Genomic DNA, 20,768 nt, shown 5'->3' with positions numbered 1-20,768 from the left:
AGTGTGTCAGTGAGTGTTCTTCACAGTGCACGCTGAGGCCTGTGAGCGCCTTGTTTGGGTTATGTTGTTTTACCTGTGACAAAGAGTGTCTCCAATGCTCATGTAGTGGGAGAGCTCTTTCCTCAGGGACGCTTTCAGCTCACGCTCAGTCTTGATGGTCTCCAGGGCCTCGCCCAGCTGACGCTCTGCGATTTCTTTCAGTCGGATGGCATCCTCCAGCTGGCTGTTAAGGAACTGAGTGTCTTCCTCTAGACGACGGATCTCGTGCTTCAAACCCTCAAACTCCACCTGGACGAAGGAGGAGAGGGAACACCTTTAATGGATTTTAGATTCACAGATAAATAAATACAACTTGATGCAGCTCCAATGAAAATGAGCTGTCAGGCTGGTTCATGTGTGGCAAACCAGCTGGATCAAAAAAAATAAAAAAATAAAAAAAGAATGGTATTATTCACGAAAATGTTAATTAACAACAAATCCATTTAATTTCCCTTTCTAATTAGTTTTTAAGTTAATTGGATTTGGGGAATCTCTTTTATATTGGAGGACTAAAAAGTAGGAGCCACCTTTGTTTTGTTCCATGTCCTCCGTGATGAAAATAAGAGAACAGAATTCAAGAGGACAAGGTCAAATGGAAAGCATTAACAGCTCAAGCATAAAAGCTAACATCAATGGAAATCTCCTACTTGGAAATGCAGCTCTGTTTCATGTTTGCAGATGTGCGACAGGGATTTTAACATTTGACTAAACCCAGGAAGTGTTAGAATCTCTATCTGAAGGATGATAAATGTTAAAGAGTCTGTCAAACACTTCTACAACCAGACGGCAGCTCCAGGCATTCGAAAAAACACGGCTGCTTATCTCTTTACGGTTTCAGAGGATGTCTTTATTATCGTAATTAAATCAGAATTTGAATGTGCCGCTCATGCTTCTTTGAGCTGTTTAATCAGTACAAGGAGACCGACTGAGCTGATGAGTGGAAGGTGGAGGGCCTGTAGGAGTACTAGAGTAAGATACTGTAAGATAGTATACAGTACATGTGCGTTTAAAAAAGTACTGGGGTACTTGGACGAGATGCCTGAAACTTTACTGAAACGTTTAATTAAACTTAGCAAAAGACGAGTGCATGATGATAACCAGCACAAAAGGCAAATTTACCAAGAAATGGGATGTTCTGCTGCATGATTCAAACTTTGTGCATCTAGAGCTGCAGTCATGTTCCATCCTCACCTGGCTCTGTTTGAGCACGGAGACCTGCTTCTGCAGCGAGATGTTCTCCTCCTCCAGCTCGGTGTAGTCCTGCAGCAGACGAGCCTCCCGGAACTTGTACTCCTTGATGTCATCACGCAGCTGATTCCTCTGAAGCTCCACCACCTGGCTGCTCTGTGGTGCCAAACACATAGACAGAGGGACAGGAAGAGCTGTCAGTACTATGTCAATCTTATTTGACTGAGTGTGGGAGAGACTCCGATTGACTGGATACTGTTGCTTTAGTGTTACTGTTAGTGTCACATGGGCTCTTTAACACTCTAAAGCTGGCTAAATAAGGGCCAAACCCATCATGCGTGTGTGCGTGTGTGTGTGTGTGTGCACGTGTCTGTTCTGTGTTTAACAGGGAGGTGCCAGGTGTCTCTCCGGGCAGTGGGCCATAAGTGTGCCCGCCTGCCAGCTCTGATGGCACCACAAAGACCGAAGCCTACTTATCTCTCTCATTCAGGCATTCAACGGCCAAGAAGCACTGTAGTGGTCTAATTGTCTATAGAGGAGTTAGATTAGGCTCGGTCCTTTGTACAGAAAGGACTAATCAGCGCAAATTGTAGAAATCAGAAGTTGTGCAAAAAGTGTCTCAATTTCAGTTGGAATTCAAAATCGGAAATTTTCATTTAACGTGCTAATATTTTGAACGCGAGTGCTAGTTACAAGCGAGCACTAGTGTTTGTAATATACTGTAAGTGCAGCTGGCTCTTTCTTGCTGCTCAGGAAAGGCATCATTAATTATATAAAGGTTAGAGAGGAAAGAAACATGCCCTTCCCCCACTTGTAGACTGCGACACAAACCGAAGAATCCGATCAGCCCTACTGAGCCACCTGAATCCTTACTACCTCATCACCCTGTTTAACCCTCCGTCCTCGTCTTTCAAGGTTTGACACTGCCCTCCCAACCCTGCTGACTGGCTCATCCCAAAACATAAGAGCCCCACAGGACATTCGGGTAGGGGAAATCTTAGCCGGTGGCTGTTGGAGATAGGGCAGATAAAAAGCTCTGAAGTAAGGGGATACTCACTGAAGGACTTTTTAAACTGAATAAACGAGCATGTGCATGTGTGTGAACGTAATGTAAGAAAGAGGGAGTTAAAGCATATGAAATATATCTCACTGTCTGAGCTGACCTTAAACGTTCATTCGTGCAAGCAAGCATGCAACGTTTAAGTTGCGCACCTGTGTGCAGATGGTGTGCAAAAGCCTGCAGTGCTACGTGTCTGCATGAATTTGATCACACACACACACACACACACACACACACACACACACACACACACACACACACACACACACACACACACACACACACACACACACACACACACACACACACACACACACACACACGGAGTTGAACAAGTGTATAATTTGTATACATTTACATATGTGAGACAGTAAGAGAAGAACCGCAGTCTCTGAGCTACAGTATGGTTAGGATTTGCATGTGTGTGTGTGATGTATGTCTTTCTCTCAGCAGAGTTGGCAGACATAACCTAATACCAGAGGGCCAATTTGCCTCCCAATCCCTTGCCAGGTGGCCCCTTACTCTCATGCTGTCACCGTGTGGCAGCATCACAATCCCTGCTCTGGGATCATTTCAACGATTGCAGGAAGTCAAGCCTGAGAAGCTTTCACTTTGCAGACTTTCTCATGTCACACCTGCCTAGTATTACTTACTGAAATAGAGTGGTTGGTAATTAGCTGGTGGTGACAGGTTACCTGATGGTTAGAAAACTTTTAATAACTAGACGGACCCCTTAACAGTGATGCAACTTCCTAATCACACATTATATATATGTGTATGTGTATAAGTATTTAATAGTAATACAGCTTCATTCATAACCAACAATAATTAATGCTCTATATCTAACTAATGGGACTCAGGAGACTATCACGCAACAAAAAATGGTTTGTTTTTGTTACTCTACAATTTGAATTTACTCGCTTATTTGGCTTACTAAGAGAGGAATTCACTGACAAACATGTTGCTGGATCCCCGCTGATGAAGAGTACATGCTCCTCGTCTGCTCTGTATAATAACCCATCACTATGTGCAGAGCTGAGCTGTGGCTGACGTTTAAAGGTGCATTAATATTCATCAGGGTTTTGCACATGTCTAATGAGCATGGGTGTTTGCTGTGCGAAAGCCCTGATGTTAGTGCATTACTGAATAATGCATAGGCTTACAATACTGATCAGTCATACCACTAAGCCTCTATGCAGTGGTCCTGACTTCTGAACGCGAACTGAATTTAAAGGAACACACCGACTTATTGGGAATTTAGCTTATTCACCGTAACCCCCAGAGTAAGACAAGTCCATACATACCCTTCTCATCTCCGTGCGTGCTGTAACGCTGTCTGACGGTTCCAGCATTAGCTTAGCCCAGCACAGATCCTGCAGGTAACTGGTTCCAACTAGCCTACTGCTCCGAATTGTGACAAAAGTAACAAAATAACGGCAACATGTTCCTATTTACATGTTGTGATTTCAACATGTAAATAGGAACATGTTGGCGTTATTTTGTCACTTATTCGGAGCAGTAGGATTACTGGAACCATTCACCTGCATGTTCTGTGCTGGCCTGATGCCGCTGGAGCTGTCAGACAGCATTACAGCACACACGGAGATGAGAAGGGTATGTATTGACTTGTCTAACTCTGGGGGTTACGGTGAGTAAGCTAAATTCCCAATAAATCGGCGTGTTCCTTTAAGCAAAAAAGAGCTGGAATCAGTCAATCCATTAATACATAGTCTTGTTGTCAGCTTTGAAGTATCAAACTACATACCCAAACATACACAATTACTTTGTTAAGACCTTCAGCATAATCACCACACTGCTGGAGTAATCTTTTGTTTTTAACTCCTCAAAGCTGTGCCAGCTGGTTGCTTCAGGTCTTGGCCAGGGTTATGTGGCCCTCAGCTGGAGGGTCAGTGCTGTATGGTCCCGATGAATACAGGCCACTATTGAACCTGATTATGATCCTCCTCCAATCTGATTACAATGCAAACCAGCGCTTTGACCTTTCACCTTGTTTCCACATCCTCTGTTGCACTGAGCCCCTCACAGGGGGAGGGGTTACACTGGCCTGCTGCCTGACAGAAGTTGATTTGAGTAAACTCCTCAGGGTTTGCGGTGGCCATTGCCATTGCCATTACTGCTATAAAGGCTGAACAACATTAATTATGAGGAGCGTGCGTACGCCTCTCCTGGGAATGTTTGTGATATACTGCAATGTGTGTGTGTGTGTGTGTGGATAGATACTGGGGTGTGGGATTTTGAAGACCATGTGAGGTGCCACCAATAGAGAGCTTGTCAGTGGGAAGCCTTTCATGAGCATGGACCTATGTGTGGTTAGTGATGACCCCCTGCCGGCTGTCACTACAGGTGATGTCTGGACAGCTGCTTCAATACGCCCACACACACCCACACAGCCACACACTCACGCACAAATGTGTCACTTCCATGCAAAGTGGGTGGTAGGAAAAACACAAAGTAGTACAGCCATACGATAAACATGCAGGATAGGCGTGATATATTAGACGTTTAATATCATATTGAGCAATAGCACATGCATGTAGTGTACGTATATGCAGGATAAAGCATAGACTTTATTTGCTCTAATGAACCCTTACTAGGTCATAGTACTGGGCTGCAAAATGTCACTAGAGCACACATTTCAGTGGGTCAGAGCTTCTTCCGACTGCACTGTATGAACTCTCTCACTTTCAACTCTAAGGCCGGTTACACACTGGAAGCGTCGCGGGAGCGTGTCAGCTGCGTCCGTTTATATTTCGGCTCCCATGTTAACAGGTTAGAGCTTACACACTGCCTGCGTGACATGCGTGTCTCAGGCGTGGCAGGCCGTGCCAAAAACGCGTGCCTGCTAGAAATAGAACCGACGCCTATTTTTCACACAACACGAGTTGGAAGCGTTTCCAGGCAAAATAGAATAGGAAAAGATGTTTATATGTTGTTTAGACACAAATACATATTAATAAATGACATGTTGATGTTTGAAAGTCTCTAGGTTTTGATATAAATGCATATATAAATGTAATAAAAAAAAGAAATCTCTAAATTTCTAAAATTCCTGTCAATACAGAACGAAATATTCTGTAGCCTATAATGCCGTCAATGTCTTTGCTGTAATCAAATCAGTATATATTTATGTTTAACATGGTATTTCATTTTATCAATGGGAAACACACGTGTCCAGACAAGGCTAGCAGCAGCAGCACTGCGTTAGACATGTTTCTGGTGTGTAAAGACATCGCGGTGTGTAAATCCACGCAGCCGCCACGCAGCTGACACGCAACAGAAACGCCACACTCACGCCATGCAGCCAGTGTGTAACCGGCCTAAAGCTTTCTTTTCACTATTAAACTACTTTTGACAGCACAGTGGGGCTGAACCTGCTTAAATCTCACCAAAGCTCTGAGTAATTTTTCAATATATTTGAGCACCTTACATCTGTGAGAAATAGCTCCATCACTTAGTAAGCCACGGTGGCAAGGTTTTAGGCTTAACACAAGTGTAGATTAGGAATGTTTTAATGCTTTATTAAAGGCCCTGCTCCGGTCTTAATAACGCCAGAGAATTTTGTAAATATGCATTTCCGCCAATCCATATTTACTAGCTCTAACCCCCTGGTTCCATTCCCTTGAAAGTGCTGTGCAGACTCCCAGATGGCACATGACTGTATAATGGATATAATAGCACAGACAGGCTCAATATAAATACTGTATATATTTTCTATTTTCTTGCACTCTCATTCTGCTGACCTCTTTTTCACTCTCCATCCTGCCCACTTTGCACTTCAGAATAAATGCACATGCACTGGATTTCTTCCCCCAAATTGCTATTTCTACAGTGCAGAGGGGTTCCCAGATGGTATGACACCAAGTTCAGGTCAATACTGCTTTTTTAACTTTCTCGCCTTCTCTGATTTCTAATACCACTGACCTCCATTTGGCGGTTTCACCAACGTGACTGCTCTCATTTCTCCAACCCCCACCTCTCCTCTCTCCTCCACGTGTCATTAGTGTGCTTTTAGCGGCCATGTATCAGTCACAGTTGAATTCCTTTTTCCTACCGAGCTTTAGTTCCATCATATTTATCTAATCAGATAAAAAAGGAAGTAGACAGGGACAGTCACTTCTGCTTGTAGATCTCTGGTGATATTGTGCACTTTTTGTCTTCAGTGAGCTAATGAGAAAAAAATGTATATTTCTTGTAGGCTCTGCAGCGCGTCAAGGTGACGTAAGCCCGAGTTAACTCTAACTCTACCGAGCTGAGCAAATCCCAGGATAACCTCCAGGAGAGACAAGAAATACTGTATGTCACAGATGCACTACAGCTCAACCACCCCCAGTATAGGTTTAGACAGAGCAAAGGAATAATGAAGCTCAGGGGCCTATTGCTACTGTCAGAGTCGAGAATGTGGGTGAAAGCAGATCTGCTTTTATCCTCCTCTTCGCTGCAAGCAATTGTCATTCTATTCAGACTCCATTACGGAGAGAAAACACAGTCAAGGTCACACTTTTCAATGAGAAAATTAAAATCTAAAAAGTGAAAGGAATCTTGTGAGTGCGTGACTGATAGTACTTTGCCCAGTGTTTGACTGTTGAAGAGCCCCCAGGGTGAAAGTGTGTCTGCATGCACTTAACAGTGAATTACAGATTTTTGAGGTCATGTTAGATGAAAGTGGAGAAATGTGCACATCAGTACATTTACACCCATTAGCTGAAGTGAATGTGTAGGCCTGTTTATGTGTGTGTAGTAGAGATATTAGGATCCATTGATCCGGCATGGAAACTCTCTTTGGTGCATGAGCCAGGGGCTTAAATCAAGATTGACACACTTTCAGAGCTTCCTTGATGCGGATACTAAAAGACAAACATAATTGGGGATCAATGGCACATCTTCCAAATGTATTTTAGAGACGCACACCTCTTAAAGGCTAAAAATTGCCTTCAATTGGTGAGACATGCCACTCATGAGGCAGCTAGTTGAAGTGGGAGTAGGATTAGGTGCCATGGCCAGATAACATCTGGATGACTTAGTTGTGGGTCACTGGTGACAATAGTAGTAGCAATAGCTGGTGCACATATGGAAAATTAAGCAGCAAGTGTCAGAGTTTTCACACCTCTTCTTGTTATATTCCTCTGCTGTGTCAGTGAGTATTTTTATTTAGAGACCAATTGCTCAACCTTTTCTCTGTTTGTCTTTCTATACTGCCCAACCACTCCAACTAGCACAGGACAGGAGGTGATCTGTCTTGGCATTAATGTGACAAGATATAATAAGGCAGTCGACAGCACCAGAGCCCTTTAGGAATCCTATTACATTAGCCTCACGTCAGACAATACCAGGGGACAAAGATCAACCTTCCTTGGATCCCTTTACCACTCAACTCTGACCTTTCAATAATCAAGGTAAAGCACCAGCGCTGCCATGACAATTGAAATACTGCGTCTATGTCCATCTGCTCTTGCTCTCTCATTTCTTCTGACTGCAATAACTACAATGGCCTTCCTCTCAATGAGCTTTAAACGTCTGCCCTCTTCCGACCTTTTAAACTCATCCTATCAATGCAGATACCTCCCTCGCTCAATCCCCCACTTCTGTCAGGTGTATTATCCAGCCAACTGAAACAGCATTTCAATTAAGGGGAAAGCCTCATCTCTGACGGCTCCTTCGGCTGTGTCAATGAGGTGGAAAAAAACTAGCATGTTTATTATTTAAATGGCCTCCACATTATGGCGATTGACAAAAAGCACAACACCGTAATTTATTGTTCTGTGAGTGCAGAAAAAAAAAGGATGACAGTTTTTAAGGCAACAACAGTTACTGTTTTAGCACAGCCTGAGTGATGCAAAATATGGAGAAAGGGAGTACTGCAAGCAGTCGCAGGGTGATGATGAGGTGGAAACGCATTACATTTTTTCCGAGTGTGACCAGAGTGTAAAGATAGACTGAACTAACACTGATAACACACAACTCATCGTTTTTATCTTTGGCTTTGATTGATAATTTCCTAAGAGGCAGGCAATGGGGACCCTCATTCTGCAAGGATAATGACAGCCATCACTAGAGGCACATTCCTCTCAAGACATGAGATTGAATTTAATGAAGTCATGCCTATTAGAGTGTGCCTCCTCCATACAATACTGGCTCTTTGTAGAGGTTTAATCCTATAGACTGCAGCGTAGCAGTGAAATGTGTTTTATCAGTGCTTGGGGCCATCATTCGAGTCTTTGGCATGGAAGACGGTGATGTCAGTACACAGCTGAAATGCTGTATCTAAAGGGTTGTGAATAAACTGGCCTGTACAGAGACAAAAGCCGTTTAACACTGAACGGAGCTTCCAGATCTGTGGAATGGTGCAATAATGACATTATCTAGTGATTGATTTGTAAACAACACACAGTCAAAATTACATTTTTAAGGCTTTTACAGGCCTTCTTTTAGCTTTACTGATGTCCTGAAAGCTCAAATCCTAAATACATCTTAACTTTCCAAAGGGAACGTTGTTGATATGCACGGGCAAAAAAAAACTCACTTTTAACCAAACACAAAAGGCAACAGTTACAGCCCAACTGTCAGTTGCATTCCTTGATGAAATTGAGTAATTTATTGAACCTCGTGACTTAATATGATTAGCCATGTTGTCTCAGAAAAGCAGCACGGTCCACCACTAGTGCTGAATTTACTCTGATTAAGCCTTTCTCCTTCTCTAACGGATTTTAGGCCTCCTTCTCTTTCTTTGTACCATTCTCATCGTCTCCTAGTGCCACCACCCCTTTCTCTCCAAGCCTGAGCTTTCGGGCTAATTTGAAACCCAGGAGACAAAGGTTTCTTTCAGTCCCGTCAGTCTGGTCACCATGCCAGCGTCAATGCCCAGGCTCCCTCCATTTGCCTGCCACACACACACTCACACCCAGAAGTACCATTAGAAGGGTGTCATTATCTCCCATACATGGAGCAATTTACACTCCAGCCCCTTTTATCTAGCCAATTAGAGCTGGCCGGGGCCCATGGTGCTGCATCAGGGTGTTTTTATTTGGGAATGGCACCTGCAGAAAGGCCATCATGCAGACCACCAGTGCAACACCAGTTACACCAAAGCAGTAGATCAGATGTGCAACAAACATGGTATTCCCTTTTTTCTCAACTTTATAATAAAATATAAGAAGTATATACCCTCACGTGGGAGCTTAAGAGGCATTGTGTCTTTGTAGAAAGTAATAATGTTTAAGTTTTATACATTGTAACTCGTGTTCTGTTTCAAAAACATGTCTGATGATGAGGCACATCTGGCTTCAATGATGCCCGACTTATACCAACTTAGATTCAGAACTGAGCAGCAGCTGACCTAATTATAGTGGAATTTGGAGCTTTCCGGAATTAAAGTCGTTTTGAGGGACATGCCATTTTGAAGTCTTTTCTCAGTAAGAAACGCTGCTGACATCTGTCTTAAGCAGTGACTCCCAGAAAACAACAGTGATTCCTGCAGCTGTCTGCTGTTAGAATGCACTAACTCGTCCCCCTCCCAATTACACTGGAATTACCAACTTGCCCTGCAAAACAGAGGACTCAGCTAAATCTGCTGTGCACAAACATGGGAAGATTTGCAATACTGATGGGTTTAACTACCACATAGCAAGAGCATTATGCAAAGAGGAGGAAAAAAATAAGTGCTAAATGCCAAATGTAAATCCAAAGACACAACCCACGCTCTACACTGCACTCTTGTCTCTTCTAATGAGGTCAATTAGCTGTGAGTTTATGGAAATGGAAGCACTGAAGAGGTCAGACATTGTCCAAAGTGGGGCGCAGACAATAAAGGTTAGCATTTATGATACAGTCGTTGGGAGAGAGTAAATATGAAACGGTTTGCCGGAATGCGTGAAGGGTATGCTCCGATTTAGGGAAATGGCTTTGTCGTGCTTCAGCAAAACAGATTTCAGTTGGTAAAGTGTTCGTTTGAGGTGGGGTTTTTATAAGGCATGTCACTAATGCCACAGCTGGGGAAACAGGTTAAGCACTACTGTCATTCAATGGTTCACACAAATTTAAGTTTTTAATTGATTAATTATTCATGTAGGATCATGCCATCTTTTTGCAACAGAGCATGTTTCAGTTTTAAATTATTAACTCCACCCTGCATCACAATTAAGGGTGGAGGAAACCACATTAGGGCTTGAAGGCAAGGTGTTGCTTAATCCGCCTGGTCTCTGTCCCACAGTTAGTGTGATTAGTTTTATCTTAGCTAGGGCTGAGTTTAAAAAAAAAAAAAAAAATTAAATAACACTCCAAAGCTACATTTTGGTGAGGAAAAAGTGGCATGGCCATTTTGAAAGGGGTCCCTTGGACTCCCACCTCAATATATTTGAATGAAATGTCACTCAGTACTCACTGACTGTAGAGTCTGTAGAGCTGTTGTGTTGACTGCTACAGTGCTGTAGTGTGTTTATGTTAAATAAAAAGTACTTTAATGCAACTGCCTTGGGGTCAATTCTTAATGTAAACATTAATACTTTTACCTTATAAATATCCCTAATAAAATTGTTAATGAATTGAATCGGAAATCAGATGTGAATCAGAATCAAATAGATTCAGTAAATCACTGACGATACCCAGCCCTATTCTTAGCATGTTAAAATCATAGCAGTTGTTGACTCTGCAATCACACTCAAAATACAGTAATACAGGGATGTACGTATATCCGTTTTCTTTTCTGCAGTTTCAGACAGAAAAAATCCCATTAACAAACACGCCGTTGTTCTCAATAGCTGCAGGCAAACAGGAACAGACATGACCCTCTGTTTCAACTCAGAAGTGAGATAATTTTCTAAGTATTGACACAAGAAAAACACCACCATGATACATCTTCTGATGAACAGAAATATTCTTTGAAGTGACTTTACCCGGTCCTCTTCTAACGTTTTATAATACATGCGGTGTGCATTAGTAGCATCGTCCTACGATACATATCCAGCTGACCGAACTGATTAAATTGTAACCCCCCTTTCATATAATAATTCTGTTCTAATTCTTGATTGTGTATCCCCGACTATTACCTCTCTCATCTCCTGAGAGATGGTGTTGAGGCGTTCATTCTCAGACTGGGTATTGGTGAGGATGTTGCGCGCCTGGCGGAGCTCGTTCTGCAGCTCCAGGACCCTCTGCTCGTAGTAGGCCTCCTTACACGCTGACTCCTGGATAAGAGACTCCTCACGGCTCTCCCCATCCGCTGCCACCTTCCTGTGGTTGGAGTAGGCTTGTCCAAAGGCCTGGAGATACAGTGGAGGAGGAAAAGAGCTGTTGTTTAGAAGCTATAGTGTTCAGAAATATTTTAATCCATTGTTAATACTATTTAGTGGCCAAACTAGAGATATATGTAAATCAGGGGGTACAGCATTAACTGGCTATTACAATTTTAATATCAGGGTTGTAATTGACAAAAGTTTGCTTTGTGATTAAGCCATTTTAAAGTGACAGTAATCTTTACTACTGTGGTTCAGTTGGGGACTGGTTTCCAAAATACTGCAGTTGCCCCGTAGAGTTAATCAGTTAGGCTCCATCTGGGCTGCATTATCCCATCTTCCCCCTGGTTCTCCCATCTCTCCCTCCCCTACCCACAGGACGGTGGCCTCCACTGCACGTGCTCTGCAGTGACTCCACAGATGGGAAAACCAAACCAAAAAGTAGAGCAAATGGAATAGTGTCTGGGTGATCATGAAAGGCCTGTATTCTAATGCTCTTAATACCTTAGGAGATCATAGCAGAGTACGGGAAGGTCAGCAGATATGATCTGTTTTTTGCGGATTGCCCATAGGGGATGGAATTCATTAAGATTAAATAACTATGTAGACATATAGACTAAGGCTTTTGCCTTCTGTAGGGGGATGTTCTCAGTTGAAAGGCTGATACCAGTCTTGTAGTTTGACTGTGTAATATGAAAGATAGTTTCACTATAAATAGTGCTGCCTTAATTTTGACCTTAATTTGTTAATGGGCGGCTGCGAGGCAGCAAAATATGAACAGAGAGACAGACAGAGAGGGAGAGACAGAGTGAGACCTTAACTGCAGCAGAATCTAGGATAGGCTGCTCTCGGTCTTCTAGAAATCTGATTATCCCCCTGATTACAGACTTCATTTCCAACCAGTCATCTGATGGAAATTCTAATTCTCATCTCGCCTCACAGCTCGAGTGCAGGCAGTAATCTGAAATCACCTGAGGCACTGAATCTGACCTTGTTTGCAGCTGCAGTACACGCTCTTCTCTCTCCGACCTGCTACTCCCTTACATCTGCATGTGACTGGCTGCTGCAGGATTTTCTCTGTCTAACTGCGTATCATATTAATGAGTAATTCCTTTAGAGAATGGAAAATCTGGAAATGGCCTACTTGCAGGACTAAAACTATTTCAGTGGGTTACAGAAGTGCGTGACATCATGTCTCGTGCAGGGTGGCTACAATATCTCTCACATTCCAGGAAAGATGATGAACAGGGAGATAGCAAGGATGAACTCTCACACTGAGACGCAATATGCTTTATTTAGAAGCAATAGCAGTTTGAAATGGTGCCAACTTTGTAAGTAACATAAGTAACCTCATCTGTTAGCACATACCTGATTGTGCCAATTTAATACATTTTTAAAATTTTTACAGATGAGCTGATGAGAACATTTCCAACCAGTTGCAGCAGTTAACATACCTACTGAGCAAACACATGAGAGCTGAAATTAGGTGATTAATTGATTGGTTGATTATATTTTTTTAAAGTGAAAATGGAATTGCCAAGTTTCCTCTACTCAGCTGTGAGGATCTGCTGGTCCTCTTTGTGTGATGTGATAGTAAACTTAATACCTTTGGGTTTTGGACTCTTGGTCAGAAAAAGACAAGTAGCTTGAAGTTATCACAATGTACCTGTTAAATAAATATCTGTATACCTTCCCCACTACCTCCCTTCTAACAAAAATCACACCATCAGTCAGCAGGAGACTGTATTTGATTAAAAGTCCTTACAAGAGACGGGATTAACCCAATCAGAAACCAGGGGAATCCCATTTTTATAATCTTGGTGTATGATGGATATCCACCACCATCAAGGGACTCCAATCAATCCAATCTAAGAGGCCTGTTCTTCAAACATAAAGTAGAGCCCCTAGCCAAAACCGTCTGACCCAAGGCCTTTAATCTGAACTCCCCAAGCGTGGGTTTTAGGGGAGGCTAAATTGGGGACGCACGCGACCAAGCCTGTAATCCCACAGTGAGCTGCCCACCCAATTTATAATTCATCTTTAGCTTGCCATATGTTGCAGTTTTTTTTTTTTTTTTTTTTTGGACATGTTAGCATGCGTGGATTATTAATTCCTTGTAAAGCTAATCAAAGGCAGTTCTTTAGTCATTAGCACGCTGTCTGGGCTGGATTTTTTCACAGAAGGCTATGGCTAACATTATGGAGCTGCATAAGAAAAAGTCAATAGTCCAGGAGATTTATCCCTCTCTATAACCCAATGTCTGATTCCAGATGAGTGCATGCATGATGGGCTGAGGTTAGACACCCTGCTGGGCTGGGCTTTATACTGTGGGCTGCCATGTGGAGATCAAAGTAAATCATCACTGTGATCAAAAGCATCATGTGATTGATAACATGAGATGAGTCACCTTTGGTCTTAGTTCTTTTTCTCTCAGCTGTCAGTATTATTTTCATTACTTCCCCATACACTGCTGACACCAGAACAGAGAATCTAGTCATAAGATTAACACATGGAAACTTCCAAAAGGTATAAATAGAATATTGTATGGGTGCATGAACACAGACTAATTTAAGGAAAGATGTTGCTAAGGCTGCAGTTTTAGTTTTAGGTACAGCCTATATCAAAACACTGGTTTCTCTGGTAATGAGGTTTATTTTACACCCAGGGTGTTAAACTCAATCCACTATCTGTAGGTCTATCTTTCAGCAAAACAAACGTTGCTATAACAGCGTGACTGCTTGTGGTCAAAGCATGCTGGAACACAGTGTAATCGTTGCATTGTCCTCTAATCTGATCAAAGACACTGCTTTTAGAGGCAAAGTCCACTGACGGTCATTCACATTTTTTTTGCAATGTGATCCCTGTGTCTGTAATAGAGGGGGGAATGCTAAACACTTGGTTCTGTAGCTTCCAGCCCTGCTGCTAATGTTCAACACCTTACATGGTGCAGGACTTTAAAGCAGAGAGAACATAAGTCACCGAGTTCACCGTGGTTTTCCCCACTCAGAATCCTCCTGCGCATGTTTTTTTCTGATCTTTTGAGCCAAGAGCACAAGGGAGCTGGGCTTTGGGTCTCTGACAGGTAACAAACAGATCGATACTGCCAGTCTCCGACGCCCTGTGGAGCTTAAATAAACCAAATGTATTTTCAGTTTCTGTCCCACTGGCAGAGAGCAGGGTTTTTCTGTGGCATGAAGTGAGAATAGAAAGCGGGTGGTAGAGATATGGTTACTGCAGACCATAAAAGAATAAAACCACTGGACATTCAAGTTAAGACACACGCATGATTTGTACACACCCAGTATAATGCTGACATAATAATCTCACTAGAGGATGCCAGATAGGTCGCAGCAGGGCATGCCTAATGTGCAATACCAGATGACACAACCTCGAGATGTAGAACTGTGATATGAGAACGCATTTGGCAAGACTTGTGGACTAGAGCGGGTTGATTTTCAGTCTCTACAGCAGCATTCTTGTGCTATGACAAAAGACAGCATGTGACGAATGCTGAACAATATAACACTATGTCAATTTAGATCAATTTAGTTAGTCATACAGATGGTGAGAATGTCGGAGTTGACCCTGGATGCCATAGCAGTGGTCCAGCAACACTGAAGGCTGGTGAGTGTCAGAGTTGTCATTGTAGGCGATTGCGCAGGAGGAGAGATGGAGCAGGAAAAAAACAAAACAATGAATGAATTCTTCTGCCTCGTGATTCACAGCTCACGTGGACTCACAGTTAGGGATGATAAACAGAGACGTGCACTCTTTTTTACCCTCTTTCCGTCCGTCTCCCTGTCTCTATTCACAGGCCACTGTGCAGCCAGCGACTTACAAGGGACAGATTGCTTTGAGGTGTGTTTCTATATTTAGCTGTCCATTATCAACTGTTCATTATAAAGATCTCTTGGGGCATGAGTGGCTTCCTACAACACATACGTAAGACGGAGCACTGCACGTTGACCCACTATTTTACACTGACTTCATTTATTTCTTTTAGGACATATTAGCTTACTATGTAATTTTCTGCGTTCTGTATAACATGGTCCTGTGAGGAATGCAAATCATGTCACGTGGCAGTGTATGCTTGTTTGAGTTTACTCAACTGACAGCACTGTTGCGGATTAGAGCATGTTATGCCAAAACCAATGACACTTGCTATAATGAGTAACAGAGAAGCTAATTATTTACTTCAGACTTTACTCTTCAGTGGGATTGAACATTCGCTTTCATCCCTCGACAATTCCGTGGAGGTTATGATTAACTCTCCACTGGTTTAAATATTCCCCTTCTTCCTTCTAACCAAATCAGCAACTCTTAAATTGGACCTTTTCAAGCAGAGATTTACTATGGCAAAATTACAAGAGGAGTAATTCTAGAATAAGTTGGACAAATCTATTAGATTTATATAAGGTGTTATATTTGCCAGAAGGAGATGGGGGGGGGTAAGAGGGTGAGAGAAATGCGAACGAGGGAGGGAGAGATATTAACTGTTGTTTGGCACAGAGCCACATTGATTCACTGCATAGAACAGAGCCGTTGGGTTATTATTCACATGCAGGCCTGGACAATTTCACACACCCAAAACACATACACACACATCTCGTTTCCAATGTGTGTGCCCGAGGTAGGCCGTACTGCACCTGGTGTTGCCGTGTTGAGGCTTGCTCTCCCTTCTGAGATAAAGAAGGAAGAGGCGAGTGTTCAAAGCATCCTAGGGGTTCCACCAACACTGTATGCAATTCATGTTGTCAACACATACAGGCGATGCACTGCATGCCAAAGGCAAGGAATACACTACAGTGAATATAAGAAAGCAGAGGTTAGAGAAACCTAACATTGTGTGAGTATATGAGACACACATTTCCTTAAAAAAGAAATGTTTAGCCTCAAGTGGACTGGCTGAGGGATAAACTCTCATCATGAGACTTGAAGGGCGTGAACCTCCTAAAAACAACCACAAAGCTGTGCCAGATTTTGGATCTCCTCAGTTGCAGGGCAGGACAGAAAAGGAGAGAACGCCAAAGGGGATGGAGCCATTGGGAGAAGGTAGACATACAATTAAAGCGAACACATGAACACACACACACACACACGAACACACACACACACACACACACACACACACACACACACACACACACACGAACACACACACGAACACACACGAACACACACACGAACACACACACGAACACAACACACACACACACACACACACACACACACACACACACACACGGCTCTGCTCCGAGTGATGTGCTAATCAGACTCATGAGGCCCTTTACACGCCTCACTGAAGAAGTCGTCCTCAAACATATAAAAATATCAGAATAGCCTAATTGGGCTGCAGGAGCTCAGCGATACAACATCTCTAAATACATTTTATCTGCTTACATTAGGCTGTAATGATTAAGCGCTAGTTAGTGCTTTCTTCAGATCTGGCTGGGGAAAACTACAGTGCATGTTTTATTTCGACTTCACACAAGCAACTAATCTGAAGTCAGCACGAGAGACTCTGTGTGAAGTCAGCCTTTGGTCAGATCAGAGCTTAATTTCAAACATGATGCTTATCTATATTCATCATACATCTACAAAGACAGGAGCTTTAGAAAATATATCTTACTTATAACATTTGAACATGGAAATCTCTTATTTGAATCACTTACAATCATTTTGGAAGAATGTGCTGAGATGTACATATGTCCTTATTTATCTGTTATTTTAATTTTATAATATGCATGTATTTTTTTTTTTTACATGTTCAAAATAAACTACAAAACTAAACTATAAAAGGTGAAACACCTGCAAAGAGAGGACAATCAAGCCCCCCACTGCTATTATAGTGTCTGTGTCAGCCTGAAGGCACTATACTGTGGGTGTTCATGAACTGACTCCTGTGTTATTATTACAGGGTAAAAACAGTCATTGTGCCTCTGGCATATATATGTGTGTATATATATATGTGTGTATATATATATGTGTGTATATATATATATATATATATATATATATATATATATATATATATATATATATAAATAAATAAAAACGAAAGCAGCCGAAAGCAGCATATATAAAGACGAAAGCAGCTGAAAGCAGCATTTGCATGCTATACAATAGGCAGTATAGTGAGAAAAGGTCATTTTAATGCCACTCATGAGTGAAATACAAGCTAAGCCTAAAAACAAACCATATTCCACTATCAACATTTAGAGAAAAAGCAGATTTCGGTGGAGTTAAGTGTTTCCTGAGAAGGTTTGTCTTGACTCGAGTTACTGTTTTTGTTTCTTCTACGATGCCATGAAAAATCCTCTGTTCTTTCTTTGTGCAACGTTTTTAACTCTACTTCTGTCTTCAGTATTTGATCTTAGCAGTCGATTAATCACAAGGAAGCATCTGTTTATCCCTGGCTGCTTATTGGGTCTATTGTTCAGCCGCTAAATCCGCTATAGAATGGAGGAGAAAGCTGGTGTCTCAAGGGAGAGCAGAGATTCAATAGGTCTCATTGCCGTCTGAGCTGGGGTCTGAGTTCTTTATCATCGTTCATATCGCGGCAATGTTCCATACCAGCGCCAGTTCTGGGCAATCACAACCTCAATCATTTGTAATGCAAAGACAGCCTTATCGGTGCCTGCCTGTAGTCAGCCTGCCAGTTCCCTTTTAAACCTGACACTCTGTGGCTGGATGATCTCCCAGGTCCACGCGCCCGAACCCCAGGGGAACAGCAGTCGTTATGGTTACTATGCCAATTACAGTGACAGAGCGAGAGGCGGTCGGCAGTGGCAGGGCACTGACACAGATGGCAGTTTCAGAGCTCAGCCTCACACAGCTTGCTCTCCTCCCTCTCTGCCTCTCCAATTTGAGACACACACACACACACACACACACACACACACACACACACACACACACACACACACACACACACACACACACACACACACACACACACACACACACACACACACACACACACACACACACACACACACACACACACACACACACACACACACACACACACACACACACACACACACACACACACACACACACACACACACACACGTCAAGTTTGAAGGGAGAAGGTGAAGTAGACATGGAATCGATTTGTTTGTGTATTTGTTCACGGTTAGCGGAGACAATATTATTTATCAAACCCTTAGCCCTCCGCCATATAATTTTAACAATAATCAATTATTAGATTAATACCGTATTTGAGACCCTTATTCATTTCCCCTCATCATCCTAGACTCATCCATTAGTGCCAAGACATGTCTAATCAATCAGGGTGAAGCATTGACAGGATGGGGGAGGGACTGCACACACTCCCATTTGCTTTCTTCTTGAGGTTTTCTATCTAAGGTGCCTCATATGTTGCCACTTGATCAAGTTTTTCTCCACTCACAAACAGGGCCGAAGTTATCTCTCAATCTCTGTGCTGTCCCCAACTCCCCGCTCCTATCTCTTCATTCACCCTCCCAAACCTAGAAGATGGTCTCTTGGGCAGGTCCTGCCCTTGCTCCCGGGCCAGACAGAGACTAATGACCTCCCTTCCCCATTTTCTGTAATTAAATCCTATGTGACTGTGTTTGCACACATTCTCTCTACCAAGGAGGTTACATCTTGGGTCTGGGTGGCAAGCCTTCCATATGTGGCCATGTCAGAAAATAATGAGGTGGGGGCTTAGTAGCTTCACCATAATTCTGTACATAATAGATACTTGATCGATACGTGTATGTGTGAAAATAGTATTCAAGCTTATGTAAATAGAAAACAGTACAATGCATACAGCAGACAAATCACTGTATATGGTTTGTGTTACATAATTTTCTTTCATTCCATGTTCAAAGAATACTTCGTCAACTCTACAATACCTGTACATCTCTCAAACAAGAGCATTCAAGAAAATAATGAAAAACAGGAAACACAGGCATTGCCAGGTGCCCCTCCCATCCAAACCTCTCTCCCTTTCTCTGTCTGCTACCCCCATTTCTCAAGGACCCCTGAGAGACTGGCACACATCCAATTAAAATCCCTCCTCTCCTCGCTCTCTCTGAGCCTAAACTTTAATGTCGTTATTGCTGTACAGGCAACCCCCTGCCTGGCTATACAACTCTGTCTTATCTCAACTCCCTTTTACCCTTTTACTATTCCCAATTCCTCCCTCTCTCCCCCCTGTTCAACCATGCCTGAGGGTTTCAAAGCGTGGGCTCCATGAGACTCGGGTGTGACACACTGCGACAGGGGGACCCAGACCCACTGGCCTATTTACAATGGGAGCCGGGGGAGGAATGAGGAGAGAAGGATGGTGGCGGGGAGTGGGTATGGAGTGTGGAGAGACTGTAGACATACCGCTGTTCTCTGATTGCACTGTGGTGTTGAAGTTAAAAGGACCCCCAGGGCAAAGGGACAACCTTGAAGTTTGGTTTGCTAATGTTTGAATAGATAGTCAATTAAAACAAGGAGATGTTTTCAGAATCTGCCCTCTGGTTGAATTAATTTAGGTGAGATGGGAGGCACTAGTCTGCCATTCAGGATATAATTGAGATGAATGGACTATGTAGAATTACAGAGGAACCAGAGAGGGGTGTGCCAGAATGTACTCATGTAAACAGAAAGCGCGATCTGTCTACATCTCATCCCTGATCTCTTCATGTACTGCCCTAATCATAGAATGCCCAGGGACAAACTACAGAGAAGAAACTGCACAACAAACTCCTCTTTAGTTGGAGAAAGTCATAACCTTTGGATATGTGTACATGTGTGGGTATATCTAGGGGTTGGGACGGGGCACCCACCATCTGTCTACTTATAGCACAAGCTAATTCCTGCCAATCGTATATGCTAATAAACGTGGAGTGTCGCACCCCCATCCCAAATCTTTTGTATCTCTAGGGATATATTCAATTTAAGGGGATACATCTGTGTGTCAGAAGTCCCACAATGGGAATTTCTGATTTCCGAAGGTCACTACAAGGACATCTACATTTTTCGGATTGCTTGCTATGTGTGTTAAGATGAGTTTATAAATGGAAATCTTGCAAATCTGCCTCTAACCAGTTTCAAAAGTTCCCACTGCATCTGGGATGTTAGTTACAAATGCTGATTACTAAGAAAAAATATTTTATTATTTATTAATATGATTATTATTAATTCAGCATATATTTTAAACACCCACGGATATGGGGAAAAAAAAACTACTACTGATGTACAGCTTTTGAGGC

At 42.6% G+C, this 20,768-nt stretch overlaps 1 protein-coding gene across 3 annotated transcripts in view; it reads right to left on the bottom strand.

The window, feature by feature from the left end:
* LOC114558742 (protein bicaudal D homolog 2) overlaps positions 1-20,768 on the bottom strand; it is a 45,309-nt gene that overhangs the window by 14,778 nt on the left and 9,763 nt on the right. For all 3 annotated transcript variants that reach the window (XR_003692980.1, XM_028582940.1, XM_028582941.1), the window contains exons 2-4: positions 11,350-11,562; positions 1,231-1,383; positions 74-288 (exon numbers count right to left, since the gene is read on the bottom strand). Coding sequence is in view for 2 of the 3 variants with exons in the window: in XM_028582940.1 (XP_028438741.1) it covers positions 74-288; positions 1,231-1,383; positions 11,350-11,562 (581 nt within the window). In the remaining variant the exon portion in view is untranslated. The remainder of the gene's footprint in view (positions 1-73; positions 289-1,230; positions 1,384-11,349; positions 11,563-20,768) is intronic.

The sequence above is a fragment of the Perca flavescens genome, chromosome 7 (assembly GCF_004354835.1).
Source record: "Perca flavescens isolate YP-PL-M2 chromosome 7, PFLA_1.0, whole genome shotgun sequence".
Taxonomy (NCBI): domain Eukaryota; kingdom Metazoa; phylum Chordata; class Actinopteri; order Perciformes; family Percidae; genus Perca; species Perca flavescens.
The sequence above is the reverse complement of the archived record's forward strand: the minus strand, read 5'-3'. Positions and strand labels throughout refer to the sequence as shown.